The 16,981-nt window shown below is 32.1% G+C and overlaps 1 protein-coding gene across 1 annotated transcript in view; it reads right to left on the reverse strand.

Annotated features, from left to right (window-relative positions):
• Positions 1–7,048: 7,048 nt before the first annotated feature.
• The window catches only part of LOC122269681 (neurotrimin-like), a 340,405-nt gene continuing 330,472 nt past the window's right edge, over positions 7,049–16,981 (reverse strand). Inside the window, exon 10 of the mRNA XM_071184496.1 lies at positions 7,049–12,346. Coding sequence (XP_071040597.1) covers positions 12,255–12,346 — 92 coding nt within the window. The 3' untranslated portion in view covers positions 7,049–12,254. The remainder of the gene's footprint in view (positions 12,347–16,981) is intronic.

Here is a 16,981-nt window from a genome sequence, read left to right on the forward strand (position 1 = left end):
TCATTTATTACATATTTTGTTCACAAATTGTTAGTTTTCGTGTACACTTAGACGCTAAGATTCTGTTCAATTACTTTTAGTTAATCGTCATCTTTGTTTTGATAGCTGTTATGCTTGCGCGAGTCAAATATCTTCGCCAAATAACCTGCAGGCAAAATTTTGCTCCATTAAAGATGCCCAGTGCATCGTAAATTATACAGTTTGGAGTTAGGCTTCCTGGTTTATCCAACACTAATGTTCTTTTTTTTAAAATAAAAATTAAGAGCTAGTACCTAAAAAATATCTCGACTACTTAAAAACTGAACGAATATATGCAATCATATTAAATAAAAAAAAATCTTTACAGAATACGCCAGTTTTACTTTTGAGTGCATTTCAATATTAAAAAATAAATGTTTATTTTCAATTTATAAATTAAGAAATTTAAAATAAGTTTTGTCTGTTGTGTCTTTCTAAAAACCAGCAGCCGTGTTAGCGATTCCTAATTTCCCTTTTTTTTAAAAAACTTCCCCTAGGGCAGTAATTCAGAATTGAAGGGTTAACCTAAAATCGATGCTGGTTTCTGGTTAAGGCATTACACGCCAGACATAAAAGCTTTCTTCAGCTTTTATAGAGTTAACATTGGTTTAAAATTGCATTTAAACTTATGAAAACCATGAGTTGATGTATATGATCTTACGTAATGTTAGTCTAATGGGAATCATTGAAAAAAACTGATATAGATTAAATTCTTTATTTTATTTTCAGTTTTTAAACTCGATACTCATCCAAGGGGAGGGGATTGACATCCATTACTTCAAAGAAAGGGCATACTTTACGTGATAAATTTAATCATGCAGCCAGTGCTAATATTTGAATCTGAGTCACCTGGGCGGCTAGCGCTCTATCTCCTAAAAAATAAACAATTCGACTACCTGTTATTGTGATCGGGATAGCTTGGTTGGCAGGGCGCAGTACTCACGTTCATGAGAATGGGAGTTTAAATCCAGATGGCCGAAGACTCTTCTTGTAGTAAATGGGGACTGGGGATTGTTAAATCTGTCGGGTCACAAAGTACTCCATATTCCCATAACAAATTATACCTCCGGGGGTACTGAATTGGAGACTGATCTTTCTCCGGTTCAGGTCAAAATTGCGAATTGTGGTTGAATGAATGGGTCCACCCTATAAAACGGGTGTGGCACAAGTTGAATTCTTGACTATAGACGGCGTCACTGGAAAACAAGAACATTGTAGCCCTTCTGCCTTAATGGCCGACGACAACAAAACATTTATACAAAATTACTTTCGCACTTCTCAAATCCAAATAAAATAAATAAATTTGTCACTGAAGAAATATGTTCTTAAAATATCCATTTTCAATGTTAAAAATAATTTTTCTTTATTTCAATAAAAACGACATTGCGGCTTATTTCATTCATTTTTCAGCTAACGCATACTCTTAAAGTCAAATAAATACACTAGACTAGACTTACGAGTTCAACAACCGGATATAAAATAAATTATAAAATATAAAAAATATTTTCATTCTTCTCATTATATATATTTAAAACAACTAAAAATGTTCTATTGGTAAATACGTTCTCGATTGTCTTTGTATTAGTTATAAAGCCGGTACTCCATCGAAAGATTCTGAAGCTGAAAGGGCCGGGATAACCTGGTAAGGCGTTGGGCCCTTGTTGGAGAGGTTGTGAGTTCGATAGCCTCCATGTACAAAATGATGACACTAAATCTAACGGGGTCACAAATTCATCCATGTTCCCGTAACAAATTAATACCTCTGGGGATGATGGATCGTGTTCTTTTTCAGATCAAAATTACGGATGGATGTGTTTTCCTTGCAAAACGGGAGGTGACGTACGTATTTTGTCTCCAGATTATCCTCAGGGATGTTTCTCAGACCTTGGCCAGTAGTCCATTGCTCTGCTCTAGTGTGACGTAAGTACCATGCCGTATAATAATAGAAAAAAATATTGGAAACCACTGGTCTAAGGTATTCAAAAATATATATGAAAATTTTTTTATTCAGTACCAATTGAATATATTGAGAATATATTAATGAATCAGAGTTATAATGCAATTGTAATAAGGAAATCAAATGTTACGTATCGAATATTTCCTGTATTTTCCTCTGATATTCTGTCTGGGGTCTTTCATTAACGTTTTAAGTAAGTAAAAGTATTTTAAATTCTGAGAGATAACTTAAAGAAAAAAATATGTAAATAAATCCAATTCTCGTTTTAAATTGTTTGAAAGTAGAGACGCTAGTGTTTTTTTTTTATTAAATGAATATTTTTAGATTGTTTGAATAAACAGAAATATAGCCGTATTTTGATTTATACTGATATGATTTTCACAAATGCAAAGTTTTGAGATAATGAGCGTTAAAATGATTGAATATTTTCTATAATTGCTGTAATATGAGCCGCAGTGACTTACGTGACGTTTGCCTTCCATTGAGGAGACCCAAGTTCAAATCCCAGCAGTTGCTGGTTGGTACGAATTTTGCCCGCGGCTCTCACTGCCCTAAGTGATGAGTTAAAATGTCCTCAGTGGTTGATGGGTGAGAATCTTCTTGTTATCCGGCTAATCCTGAAAGGTTTTCGTTGTCCTCCTCTCCATGTTGAGTAGTTCCATCAAAAAGTCCTCTTCAAAGGCTAGTTTGCCTAAATCCAGGATTACCCTTGTCTTCTAGGTTGGTTTCAAAATTTTAAGGCTAATGTGAACTCAGAATTGGGTAGACTGTTCCAGGACGTTTATAAAATAAAATAAAATTGTTGCTAAATTTGTTTTTGATTTTCAACATTTAGAAGCACACGTCTTGGTATCCGTACTTGGTTTCGTACATCGTACTCCTTGTACATTTTTACACCCACTTTCAAGTTATATTTTATTTTATAACCATCGATGAACAGCCGACCCAATATTCAGGTTTACGACTACTAATGTTCAACTCCGTAGCCTTGTCATTTTGAACCCAATCCAGAAGACAAAGGGTTTTCCAGGATCAAGTATTGGGAGCAATTTGCCTTCGTGGAGGACTTTTTGATGGAACCAAACCTTATTTGTGTTACATGGGGAGGATGACCACCAGAATCTCCAACTGTTAGCCAGACGGCAAAGGGACTCAAACCTATGATCCGTCTTATCACTGACGATAGTTCAATTCAGCACTGTGGTTAGAGCAAGCTGGATGCGGATTCGTATAGACCAGCCATCGGTGGGATTCGAACCCGTTTCACTTCATTGGAAGCCGAACGCTCTATCTCCGGAGCCATTATAGCTCGGATGTACGAGGTTTCGTAGAACAGCTAGGTTTATATTCATACATGTACAATTGTCTATTGTTTTGACACATAAGACAAAAAAGTGACAGCGTGTTTCATCATAAACTGAAAAGCATTGTCTCCTTTTTCCTGCCATAACCTACGTAGAAAAGAAGTGAGGATACTAAATAGTCGCACAAGCTGATTCAGATTATATAATTAAAAACGGTATAAGATCTGTAGCCTAAAGTGAAAAATCGATTGCTGATTTGAAATCAGCGATGTGAAAGTATCTAAGTTTCGTTAAAAAATCTTATTCATAATTTTTTTTTTACTACCCGTGTTACGTAACTTAATTCCACTTAGATAGGAGGTGCTATATCGATATAGGGCAAGCTGTAAGTTTTTGGCTTAGTCTAAAAAACTAAATAATTGTCTCGTTCTTTAAAACAATTAAAAAGTTGATTCCGCATGGAAAGAAATTGTACAACTCTTGGTTTAGTTAGTCAGCATTAGTGATTGCTTAATAAAATTGGCTGCAATCGAAAAGGACTAAATAAATTCCGCTGAGATCCATAACTGCTCCACAAGTTTTATCACAACTAGCTTACCCACAACTTTAGTTTATCATAACAATATACAGATAATCTTAAAGAAACAACAGCATATATTCCTAAAAAACAATACTTAATCACTTTTCCACAAGTGATGCAGTTTTTTATTTGCTCTCCATTGTACTTGAAAATAATAATTAATCCCTTTTATTAACAATAATAACAAAGTAATTTAGGAACTTAAAATGTAATTTTAAAAATTTTACTCTACTTATTTCAACGTTTACCTTGTGTTGGAATTTATAATTACGTTGCTCTTATTATTGATTGCTATGCATAAGATATATTCTCAAAAATATACAGTGTAACCCAAAAATATCGCATTAAACTTGATCAGGTACTTTCATTTATCTAAATTATCTTAATTTTTATGTTTCCTAACATTTAGCGTCAAAAACGTTCGATATTAATTGTTTTATTGTAATTTAATGATTTGTCAAGCTCACCAAATAATTCAATTACGAAAATGAAATACTTTTGAATCTATTTGAACTAAAATTTTCGATATCAATTATTAGAGAACATGAACTCAACATGAAATAATGTAATTTTAGATAGATAAAAGCACGTGTTCAAAGGCACACGTATATACAGTTTATAATAGGACTTTAATGTGATATTTCAGGTCAGCGTATTTAGAAATCATCGTGCGCTGGGATCCCCTTGGCGAGTCTCCGAAGCTTGGCGATAAAAACATTTTCACGTATGCGCTTTGTTGAGCAACATTTCTAGCAAATATAAGACTTATTTACCTGCCAATAAGACAACATTTGATTCGGTGGTTTTACAGCTAAATTTACAGATTGAAGGAGAAGCTGAAAATTCATTCCCAAACTGGGTGATGATGTTTATCAATTGTCTGAGAATGAATTGTCAACAACAATTGATCCTTATGGAACACTCAGTAGGTGTGATTGTTCGTTAATTTATTATGCACTGAGATCTGCAGACACCGCCTACAAATACAGATTTTAGAGTTAGAAAATAAATATGGTAAAAGTTTACAATTCAGTGCCCCTCTTATTTTGGCGATTTATATATTCTTTCAAAAAATAAAATAAAAAAAAACATGTAAAGTTACTTAAAAGGTGAGATTTTTGAATAAAAAGTAATCGAGTTAGATATGATAAGAATAATGATGATTTTATATACAATAAAAGCAGAAGTTACAGTTCAAATTCAAAAGAAAGCTTAGACTTTTTTTCAAATAACAGCAGGCACTGAACTTTTGTTCTTTAATGTGTTCTACCTACCCTAGAAATTAGTCGTAACATATATGCGACACTCTTTANCAACGACCTGTACGCGAAGTCGAGCACTTTACGATAGAACAGTTTAACGAGGACCAATACCGCACACCCTCGGTCCCTACGCAGGCTGATCCAAGTGGTCACCCAACCGCACACTGACCGCAGCCAGTGATACTTGACTTCGGTGACCTGCTGGGAACCGTGTCTTAACGATCAGTCCACTGTGGGACACAGCTAAATTTTCAGATTGAAGAAGAAGCTGAAAATCCATTTCCAAACTGGGTGGTGATGGTTATCAATTGTGTACAAATCAATTGCTTATAATCATCGACGCTTATCAACTGTCTGAGAATGAAATTGTCAACAACAATTGATCCTTATGAAACACTCAGTACGTGTGATTGTTCGTTAATTTATTATGCATTGTGATCTGCAGACACCGCCTACAAATACGGATTTTAGAGATAGAAAATAAATAAGGTATAAGTTTACAATTGAGTGCCACTCTTATTTTGGCGATTTATATATTCTTTCAAAAAATAAAAGAAAACATGTAAAATTATTTAAAAGTGAGATTTTTGAATAAAAAGTAATCGAGTTAGAAATGATAAGAATAATGATGATACAGTCAAACCCCGCTATAGTGAACCTTCAAGGGACCGACATTTTGGTTCAATATAACCGGGAGTTCACTATATCCGTTACACAAACAATTTAACTAAGGTACCTTAAATCCTCCCTTTTATTACACATTATTCAAATAAATGACTTAAAAATATTATACAGAAAATGTGTTATTTTTTTCATTATTCTTCGTCTTGCGTACAAATAAAAATTAGTAATCTTTAGCTGATGAGCAATCCTCAACATCAGATATGGAAACACTTCCCGACTCTCAGATAATTTTTCCTGAATTTCTGTTATTCCGTTTTTCAAACCTGCCTACTGCTATTTTAGCACATCAAAGTAGTCTCATAAAATCGCTAAGCAAATTCATCGACATTTGTTTAGATACTGAGAGATTGCTGTTTCTTCTAATGCTGAACCACTTCAGTAATGCTTCTTCAAGATCTTGTGATCTGCTTTTCTCAACTTTTTTCTGGCATCTGTATTTTTTTCATGAGAAGAAATTATTAACTGCCTATTTTTTCATATGTTACAAACTACAGATTTGGATAGTTAATATTCTCTGAAAATATCAGCTTGATTGCATCCATTTTCAATTTTTCTGATTATGCCCATTTTATCATCAATGAAGAACGTTTTACGTTTACAGCTCGCCATAGTTAAATTTGAGACTCTTGTTTGCAGGATTTTTTTAACGGACATAACAAAAAGGAGTTGAAATGGGGGCCTTATCAACACATATTAGTGTCCAAGGGTTGGAAACATCTGCATGGTTTGTTTAGGGATGGGAAAGTGAGATAAAAGAAGCAAACAAGAAAAAATGCTTATCGCTACATTCCGCGCTATAGATGATTTTAAAAATCGGTATATGTATTTATTTTGAAATAGAAATTTTAAAATTATTACAAAAAAAAACGAAGAAAAAGTCAGTCGAAGACAGAAAAAAGTTCTTATATCCAACTTCCTCACTTTTTTGGTTCACTATATCCACAAAAAATAACGTTATACGTGTATAACAAGGCACGGGGCCGAACATTTCGTTCACTATAAACCGTGTTCACTATAGCGGGGTTTGACTGTATTATGTATAATAAAAGCAGAAGTTACAGTTCAAATTCAAAAGAAAGCTTAGACTTTTTTTCAAATAACAGCAGGCACTGAACCTTTGTTCTTTAATGTGTTCTACCTACCCTAGAAATGAATCGTAACATATATGCGACACCCTTTACACATTGTTCTGACTTATCCAAGATGTATTGGAATTATGAATGAAAGGATACAGTCAATAAAGTTTGTTTGCGTCAGCATATGCAGCATTTATTACAGCACAAGCAAATGTTCGTTTATTATTACAGTAGCACCTTTGATCGAACACAAAAAGAAAAAGACAGAAACATAAAATTCTGATTATTTATTGTACATGAAGGTTTTCTTAATTATTTATCACAAGAAAGAAGGTCGTTTTCAGAACAAGTTGATGATATAGAACAAACATGAAGTATAGAGGATATGAAGGGAAGAGGGAAATCGAACGTTTTAAAAAAGCTTAAAAAGTTTATTCTACAGAAAGATACGATTATGGTTATAGGTATCACAATGTAAGTAAAAAGTTTTAAAAAATATGCACAGGAAGGAGGAAGATAGAGGTATTCAAAAGGTTTTTAACTTGTGATATATATGTAAGTAGTATGGATGGTTGACTGTGTAAAGCTCAGCGCAGATGGCGCTAGAGGTTAAGACATCCCGGTTACTACTTTCGAATGATTCTTAAGCCTAAGCTTAAAAAAGGGATCATAACAATATTATTATACTTGTAAAGATTTCAATTACACTTTCTTTCAACAGTCTTTCTTTGTCCAGGAAATCATAACTAGATTCATTATGAAAAATAAAAATAATTGATCGCCGAAATGCGATTACAGGTTACCCAATGGCAAAATGGTTGTTGTCTAATTTTTTTTCCAGTAAGAATTCTGTTTACGTTCTTTGGCTTTAGCTTTTTCAGTTCCGGAAAGTTAAGGTCTTGGCATCGATATTTTCTTCTTGTTTCAACTCTAACGTTTGGGACCGGGTCAATCAATTTGGGACCCTCTTTATTTGTGATGTTCGCCTGAATTAGTATTGAACACGATCCAGTTTGAACTGTACGTTAGAATTTCTGATTCTTCATTAAAACGATAAAAACAAAAATATCGTTCAAATGATGAAATTCTCTTTTATTCACAACTCAAGAAGTATTTATGGGATCTCTCTGGTCCCATATCTCAAAAATAAACTCATCAACTTAATGCATAATAAAATTAAAAGTGAAAAAAATAATTCTATCAAACAGCAGCGGTTGCCATAGCAGCGCATGCAATGATGACGCATGAGCGCTGTCTACTATTACTCTTGAACACAGTGTGATTATGTCCAAACCATCAAACTCACGCTGTTTCAACTCACAGTTGAAAAGTGTGATAACACCAACAAACTCAAAACGAGACCCATTTTGCCAATGGGTAATAAATTTGGAAGATTCCGCGAACTTACTATAATGCTACCTAAAAAATAACAAACGGTGTTATTTTACACAAACATAGCCAATAAAACTCACAACATGGCTACACTTTATTTATGCCGTGATATTAATTTTGTTAAATTTGTTGTAGGCTCACTAACTGTTAGACTTTAATAATTACAGAAAATCCTTATGAATGATAAAATTACGCGTAAATTTAAATCCAAATTACAAAAAATAAATCGTCCTAGAACGCTAAGCCTGTTCACACATCACCTCCTAAGCCTAACACGAGCGGAGGGATACACCGGAAGTTTTTCTAAATTTCTTCTGGTTTTTAGGAAGCTTGTTATTGTTTACATTCAGTCAACCATCCGCAGGAGAAGGGGGGAGGACACAATCGGTCGTTTCCATAAAATATCAGCTCACATAGAAGATTAATTACAGTTTTGCTAAATATTGATACATCATTTGTTACAAGTCATTTTTACATATTGCAAGGTCATCCTCTTTACATAGAGCTCGCGTTGAATTATCCCGCTGACAAAAGAATGCATCACCTTCTAAATTGGACATTATTTAAGGATACTTAAAGAATCTAAGGATACTTAAAATCATTTGCCCACTTTAATCGGCATACTATTTATTTAAGGGTACTTAAAAAATCAAAGGATACTTAAAATCTTTTACCCCCTCTAAATTGAAGCTTATCGGCTATTATTTAAGGTTACTTAAAAATCTAAGGATACTTAACATCTTTTGCCCCCCTCTAAATCGGCACACATTGGCTATTATTTAAGGATACTTACTTAGACGTACTCAGTATACTTTAGGATTTGGCGACCCGTTTGCCGAGTCTGTCAAGCTCGACAAAACAGCTAGTTTTGTTGTGTCTATTTTTACGTAAGTTTCGTTAAAAAAAAGATAAACATAATAATAATGATAATAACAATAATAGAAACAAAAGAAAACATAAAATTATAACAATTTAGACAGATGAAAGTACTAGATCATATGAACACGAGCTGCCACCAGTACAGTAAGAAAAGGCTGTTCGGTGGCATATTACATAATTTTTGATTTCGTGTGGCAATTAAATACTCAAAATATTTTAAATAGTTCTGTACATTGTTAAACTTTTAAATTATTAAAAATGCTTCTTAAATTAGCATTATTTCAAATTATTGTTTTTGTTAAACGTAACAGTATTATTGTTATGATCGTTCAGAGTACATGCATTATTCTTGCATATAACTGTTCTAGATCGTCTCTCGTACTTTTGAGTATAAATACTTAAAATATTTGCAATAAATCTGTACATTTATATACTTTTAAATTATTATAAATGTTTCTTAATTTAATATTATTTCAAATATTTGTTTTTGTTAAACGTAACAGTATTATCATTATAATTGTTTTCGTTCAAAATACATTCTTACAAATTACTGTTCTAGATCGAAGTAAGAACACATTTCAATGAATTACATATTATTTTAGTTCAGAGTTAAATCCTTTTTTCCGTTTATAAAAATCTTAAAATTAGAATTATTTTTTTGATAAAAAAAAGGAAGAATTTCATTGATGAATAAAAGTCGTATTTTATTTGGTTAACTGCAAGGAATACTCTCAAATTTAATAAAAATTGGATTTATTGAAATGTATAATTAAATTAGAAAAAAAGTATTGATTTAAATTTTGCATGAAACAACTTTCGGTTTTAGAATATTTAAATACGAATTTTTTGAAAAAGCATCTATTGAAATGAGTAATAGCTTCGTGAAATTAAGAAGAAAAAAAAAGCGTTCAATTACTTTCTTTTTTCGTAATAAATTTGCGAAAACTGTTCTCGAGAATTAAAGTAGTAAAGAAAAAAGATCTGAAAATAGTTCGTCACTTTCAATTGAAGATTTTCCTTGTACCACTTGAACGGGGAATATAAAAAAATGTTTTTAATAATTGAGAAGAAAATAAAAATTTGATATTGGGGGGGGGGGGAATAGGAAAAAAAAATAGTATTAAATTTAGCGAAAGCTCTTGAATTTGTAATAAACGCTGTAATAGCTTTCTCAGAAATGTCAAATTAATGTTTTTCTTTTTCTCTGAGAATATTTCGTCTTTGTGCCTTTTGGCCATTAGTTTTAAATGGGTTCTTCGATGTTGTTTCGCCATAAAAAAAAACCTGCAAAGGAATAAAGTTTTATTTCCGAGAAATAAGCGTAACTGCGAGCAATGAATACGTAAAAAGTTCTCAATGAGTGTTTATAGGAATTATGCAGTCATTATTAGATAACAAGATTCCTTCAAATTTTAAAGTTTGAATAAATTTGAGAATGTGTGTTTTGTAATTTACTAGATTAGAGTAAGTCAATAAAATGAATAAGAATGTACATAAGACATTTTTTTTTAAATTCAAAAACAAATTTTCAATGCAAATATACATATATTTTTCACAACGATGGCATTAAAGCAGAATTAACTTATAATTCTTGCTTAAAAAAACTATTGTTTGGGTTTTAATTTCGCGTACTTTCATTCTTTGAACTAATTAAGAATTTAGTTTGCTTACAAATTATCATGCTTTTTACATTTTTAAGAATCACTAATCCAATTAGGGAATTAAATCTTTATAATGTTTAATTTAAAAATTCAAAAGCGATAAGTTAACTGGGAAAAAAAGGATTTGTAGCTTAAAATATGATTATTTTTTTTCTAATTTATTAAAAATGCTCATTTTTTTATTATTTAGAAGCGTTTTTTTTACGGGTGAAGCATGCGGATTATTTTAAGTTTCTAACGTAATTTTATTTATTAGATTGCTGTATGTATGCAATTTATTTTAAGAGGCATGAATTTGTTACTGGTGTCCGTAAATAATGAGTTTCGTTTTTTAAAAAAATTATACTTATTGCAGTTTTAAATCTTTATAATAATTTTTTGCTTGTTAAATTTCAATTCTTTAATATATTTTTTCACAGATTTGAATATAATTCTCACAGAAAGTGATATAGATCTTACAGTAATTATTCAGTATAAAGCTATATTACTCACAGAAAAAGTTCAGATATTAGATTGTTGTGGTTAAAAATTAATTGAAAATAACTTAATGAATATTTATAAATATAATAATAAATATATATTAATAAATATACACATAAAGAATTATAAAAAAGGTACTTAAAATTTCAGCTTTAAATGTAATCATATGTAATCTAAAATGTAATTTTAATCATGAATGCCATTTAAAAGGATTGATTGTGCCAAGCATTGGAAACAGGGAAATATCCGACGGTTAGCTTGACCGCAATATAACTCTAATCAAGAATATTTCATGTCCTCGGCTGGTTTCAAAAGTTCGTTGCTGTTATAAACCTGTTTCAAAATTAGGGGGTTGACGGCCATGTTGTTCACAGCACCGTTTCAAAAACACATGAATATAGGATAGGGGTACTAAACTATAAAAAAAATTATGAAAAATTACGGAAAAATGTACCGGCACTCAGGATGACAGTACCTTGAAATTTTATACCGTACTATTTACTGAATTATAGAGATAAAGTAAATATTATGGTAAGAATTACGGTACCTATCCCGTAAAATTTTACGGTGAAAATGGATTTTACGGTTAAAATTACTAACACCTTAAGTGCAGGTTCCGTAATTTTTCGGGAATTTTTTTACAGTGTACCGTTCTCGCATCACTAATAATTAAAATTATTTTCGTGGTTTGCCTCTCATTTGAGATACTTGGATAGCAGCGGAGGCAATGCATATTATCAGCGGGTTAATTCAGAACATCGGAATCCCTTTTGTTCTTTCTGGTGAGCTCACTTATATAATAAATTCTCTTTGGCACATTGTGTACACCAAGTTAACATTTCTTTAATACTGTACATATCAGACACAAGTATCAGGAATCATGTTTGTAGAGTATTTTGAGCCATCGAACGTGGCAATGACTAGAGAGACATCCCCATTAACTTCTTTATTTTTTGGTACGCTAAAGCTTGAAGATGAAAAGAGGAACTAATAATAAGGTCCACCAGTTCCACATCGTATGAAAGTGACACCCTCCCGAATCATGTCCGTCACCTAGAAATAAATATCTTATTAAATGAAGATAAATCAAAGGACATTATTTTAATACACTCCAAAAAACCGTTACGTTACGATCAACCGTTAAATTACGTTATTAACCGTGAAATTACGGTCAGTGACCGGTAAAGGACGTTACAGCCACTGACCGTAATAACAAATTCATGCTCGCAAAGCTAGAATTTCCAAAAAAATACAAATCTGCCTGTACATTTTTATCATAAAATGAAGGATCAATGACCGTAAATTAACGTTATACTCATAAAAGTTGACTTTATTTTCCGATCTTGACGTTGTTTGAGACTCAGTCGCTTTGTTTATCAATTCATGGCGAGTGCAAGACAAAATATAGTTTGTCTAAGGTCTCCCCTTGCCAGTAGTCTAGACCAGTGGCTGTGACTATGGCAACGAGGTATAACTATTTCAAGTCGGGGTGTAGGGTCGAAGAAAAAAAAAAGGAATCTTTTTCTTCGGTCTATCGTGTGTATACACACTCAATTTGAGTTAGAAAGCCTTATATGATAGATAGATTTAGCACAGAATTTGTCTTATGTTAACAGTAGCACTAACTTTATTTAATACAAACCTTATTTTATCTAATCTTATTCACGCGTTTAATACTCATGAGGGAATATTAGCTTGAATCACGCGTAATTCACGTGACAAATATTTCAATATATAAATCACTCGTGATTCAATTAATAAATCATACGTTAGAGGAAACCGTAACGATTTGCAAAATCTCTCTATTAACCAAATAAATTAAAGGTTAACTCTACTAATTTTGAAGCAATTACGGATATTCGACCTTTTTCTCTCAAAGAAGTGAGTTGACTTTATGAATTAACGAACCCAATCTACAAATTTTATGGAAACGTCTTAAAGTGTATATTATACTTGTGGTTCAAAAGTACTACGTATAGTATAGTCTTAAAAAAATGGTAAGTCACATCGGTAATTTAACATAAATGATTAATTAAAAATTTTTTTTTTCAAAAATATATTTTGATTTATTGTACGACAAGGGGAATCTTTTTTAATCCATCGCTTTATACTTTAAAAGACTTTAGTCAAAATAAATATAGTCATGAGAAAATGTATTTGATGTTAAAAGTCTTACTATCCATGCTTATTGGATAATATGTGCATAACTTTAATTGATAAGTAATTTGTAAGATTTTTTAAAAAAAATAAACAATGCATTTTCTTAGGCAGTTATAATTTTAAAAAATGGTCAAAATGGACGAATCCTCCTTTATTGAACTGGCCTTTTCATGAAAGCTCATGATAAAATTCAGATTGAAACATATTTAATTTCAATTCTATTTTATAGTTTTTTTCTTATTTAAAAGTGTTCTGTTTACTGCTTCTAATTTGGAATTGGTAATAGTATTTTATTGATGTCTCACTAGAGTTGCACAATGAGGAAATGACGTCACGGAGAAATGCCATCGCAATTTTGATCTTCAGTAGAGGGAAGCAGCAGCTTCTTATCCCCTCCCTTTAGTAGCTCGAACGCCTACTCACGAAATCGAGGATAATCGAAGCGGTCACCCACCCGCTTATTGACAGCATCCAGCAATGCTTGACTTCAGTGATCTATTAGTAACTGTATTTTACGATTAGTTAACAGAGGGATCTAAGTTGGAATTAATTCTCAATTTTATATACTCTCCCGCCATATTATAAGACGTACTAAAAGATTCTATGTGAAATTATAATTATCAGGTAATACAATACAGCTCTATTGTTTTTACGTAGCTGAAACCGATTTTCACTTGTTTATGGTCGTGTATCAATTAGTTAACATCGTAATGCGATACGTTTACAAAATAATATATTAATGCAAATAGGAAGAATATAAAAAACTCATTGCATGTGTGTTGAAACATTACAAGTATTGCCTATAAACTCGTTTCAAAACATGTCATTATTAAAACACTACAGTGCGTCGAGTAGTTTGTTCTAATTATTGAAATTTACTAATATAATAAATAATATAAAAAATATTCTATATTTATCTAATATGTCGTCTAATTTATCCAATCGTCTAGTTTATATTATACATCGTCTAATTTAACCCATTGATACAGTAACGTAAACAAGTGCAAACCGGTTTCAGTCACGTAAAAACAATAAAGCTGTATAGTGTATCACCTGATAATTAAGATTTTACATAGAATCTTATAGTTCGTCGAATAATTTGGCCAGGGACTGTACTTCAATAAGCAAGGGCAATACTTTATAAACTCAAAAAAGATAAGACTTAAAAAAAAATTAAGATTGGAACAATAAACAATCAACTTTTGAAAAGAAAAACAACTGTAATCATGGAAAGACGATATTTATTTCATTCCACGTAGTTGACGTGACAGCGGCCTAAATCTCAGAAAATGATTACGTCGTTATAACAACGTTTTTAACTGAGAATTCGAGGTTAAATAGTTGATCCAATTATTACTGTAACTTTTACAAAACGTGAGAGGCTCTTTCGGATGTTTTTGCCCCCTTAAAAGAGAACAAAAGAAGGCCTATCCCTTTTTCTTCACGAGAATAAATTTAAGTGGCTTAAAACAAAGACAACTTTCTGGCAAATGAAGTAAAAAGGCGCTCACTGCAGGCGTGGGCAATCATTTTGAATTCTCGACTTTTGAGGAAAACAAGATGTCTACTAAAAAAGAAGCTAAAAATGAAGAATGCTATTCGTAATAAAATGAGAGACATTGTAAGAATGCGAGATATTTAAATTAGAACAAATGGCTCTAAATATGATTATTTAGAAAGATTTTTCCCTTAAATTGTGTACATTCGTTGGTAAATAAAACTTATTTAAAGAAAAATCAATTAGAAATGTTAAGTATGCAACATGCTTCACAAATTACAATGAATTCCACAACTAGGTTGAGATCGCCATTTTGTTTCGAGAGATAATTTAGATAGTGCTTCACTAAGCCTATTGGTTTGAAGTTGCTAAAAAACACCGTGGAAAATAATTTGATTTATTCTAATTATATCTGCTAGAAAGATTTTTATAGAATCTGTTAGTTGAAAAGTTCCAGAATGTTAATTATGAGATGAAATTGATGTTATCTGAGGATACAGCTTTTCGAAACTGTTTTGAAAAGTGAAGAATAATAAAGTAAAGAAAGAATAAAAAAGCCATAATTTATAACCCTTAAACTTATAACAAATATATAGTTTAAAACTGTACGTTTGTTACATCTAAGTTTAAAAATGGACATGCTGCTTAAATAACCAGTCCCGAGCCAAATTATTAAACGCACTATAATTAAGATTCTATGCAAAATCTTAATTATCAGGTGATATCTATACAGCTTTATCGCTTTTACGCGGCTGAAACCGGTTTGTACTTGTTCGTGTATCAATTGGTTAACATTATGATGCAATACATTTAAAATAATTACAAAGTATATAAAAAAAAATCTCCCGAATAAAAACTCATTACATGTATGTTTAAATATAAAATCATTTGCCTACAAACTCGTGCAAAGCATGTAATTACTAAAAAACTGCAGTGAGTCTAATAATTTGGTCTAATTATTATAATATAATACCTAATATAGTAAATATTCTATATTTATATGATATATAGTCTAATTTATCCAATCGTCGAATTTATATTATATATCGTCTAATTTAACCAATTGATACACGAACGTAAACAAGTACAAACCGGTTTCAGCAAAACAAAAAAGCTGCTTAGAATCACATAATAATTAAGATTTTACATAGAATATTATATAGTGCGTCTAATAATTTTTCCAGGGACTGTATCTATCTCTCTCTCTCTCTCTCTCTATATATATATATATATATAGCGAGAGAGAGAGAGAGTGTACTATATATACACTAGAGTGCGAGATAGCTTCAAAAAGGGAATTCAAAGCAATTGAACCATCAATTGCACTGAGTTACACGTGAAGATATGAGCAAAAAACGTGACTTAACTGAGTTTGAATGCAAAATGATTGTAGGCGCTCGAAACGTCGGAACCCTTGTCAGCAAAACGGCTGCTCTTGTGAAGTTTTTTGAGAGCAGCATTTGTTAATGTATGCAGAGAGTGGACTACCAAGCAGAAAAACGTTTCTCAGCGTCAAACTTGCAGCCGTCACAAGCTACTGACTGCTCGAGCTGAAAGGTGTCTTGCCTGAGTTGTCCCGTTCAATAGAAGAGCAACATTGCGTCAAAAAGCGGGGAATCTTAATGAAGGTGCAACTGCGAACGTCTGTGAACAAACTGTGCACCGCACATTACACCGCATAGGCTATGGGAGCTAACGACGTGTTCAATAGCCTTTGTTGTCAGCCATGAAGAAGAACAGAAACCTCCAGTTTTCAGAGGAGCATAAGGATTGGACAGTAGATGACAGAAAAAAGGTCGTGTGGTCTGATGAAACACGTTTTCAATTACAGCATGCTGATGGCAGGGTTCGCACATGACGAAAACAAGCATGGACCCCAACTGCATTGCCGCAACACTTCAAGCTGGAGAAGGTAATGTTATTGTTAGGAGGGCTGTTTTCTGGGATTGCATGAGTCCCTTGATTTCTGTGGAATAGCGTCTGAATGACCAAGGATATTTAAGTGTTATCACAGATCAGAAAATCCTGTT

Source organism: Parasteatoda tepidariorum, chromosome 8 (assembly GCF_043381705.1).
Source record: "Parasteatoda tepidariorum isolate YZ-2023 chromosome 8, CAS_Ptep_4.0, whole genome shotgun sequence".
Classification (NCBI taxonomy): domain Eukaryota; kingdom Metazoa; phylum Arthropoda; class Arachnida; order Araneae; family Theridiidae; genus Parasteatoda; species Parasteatoda tepidariorum.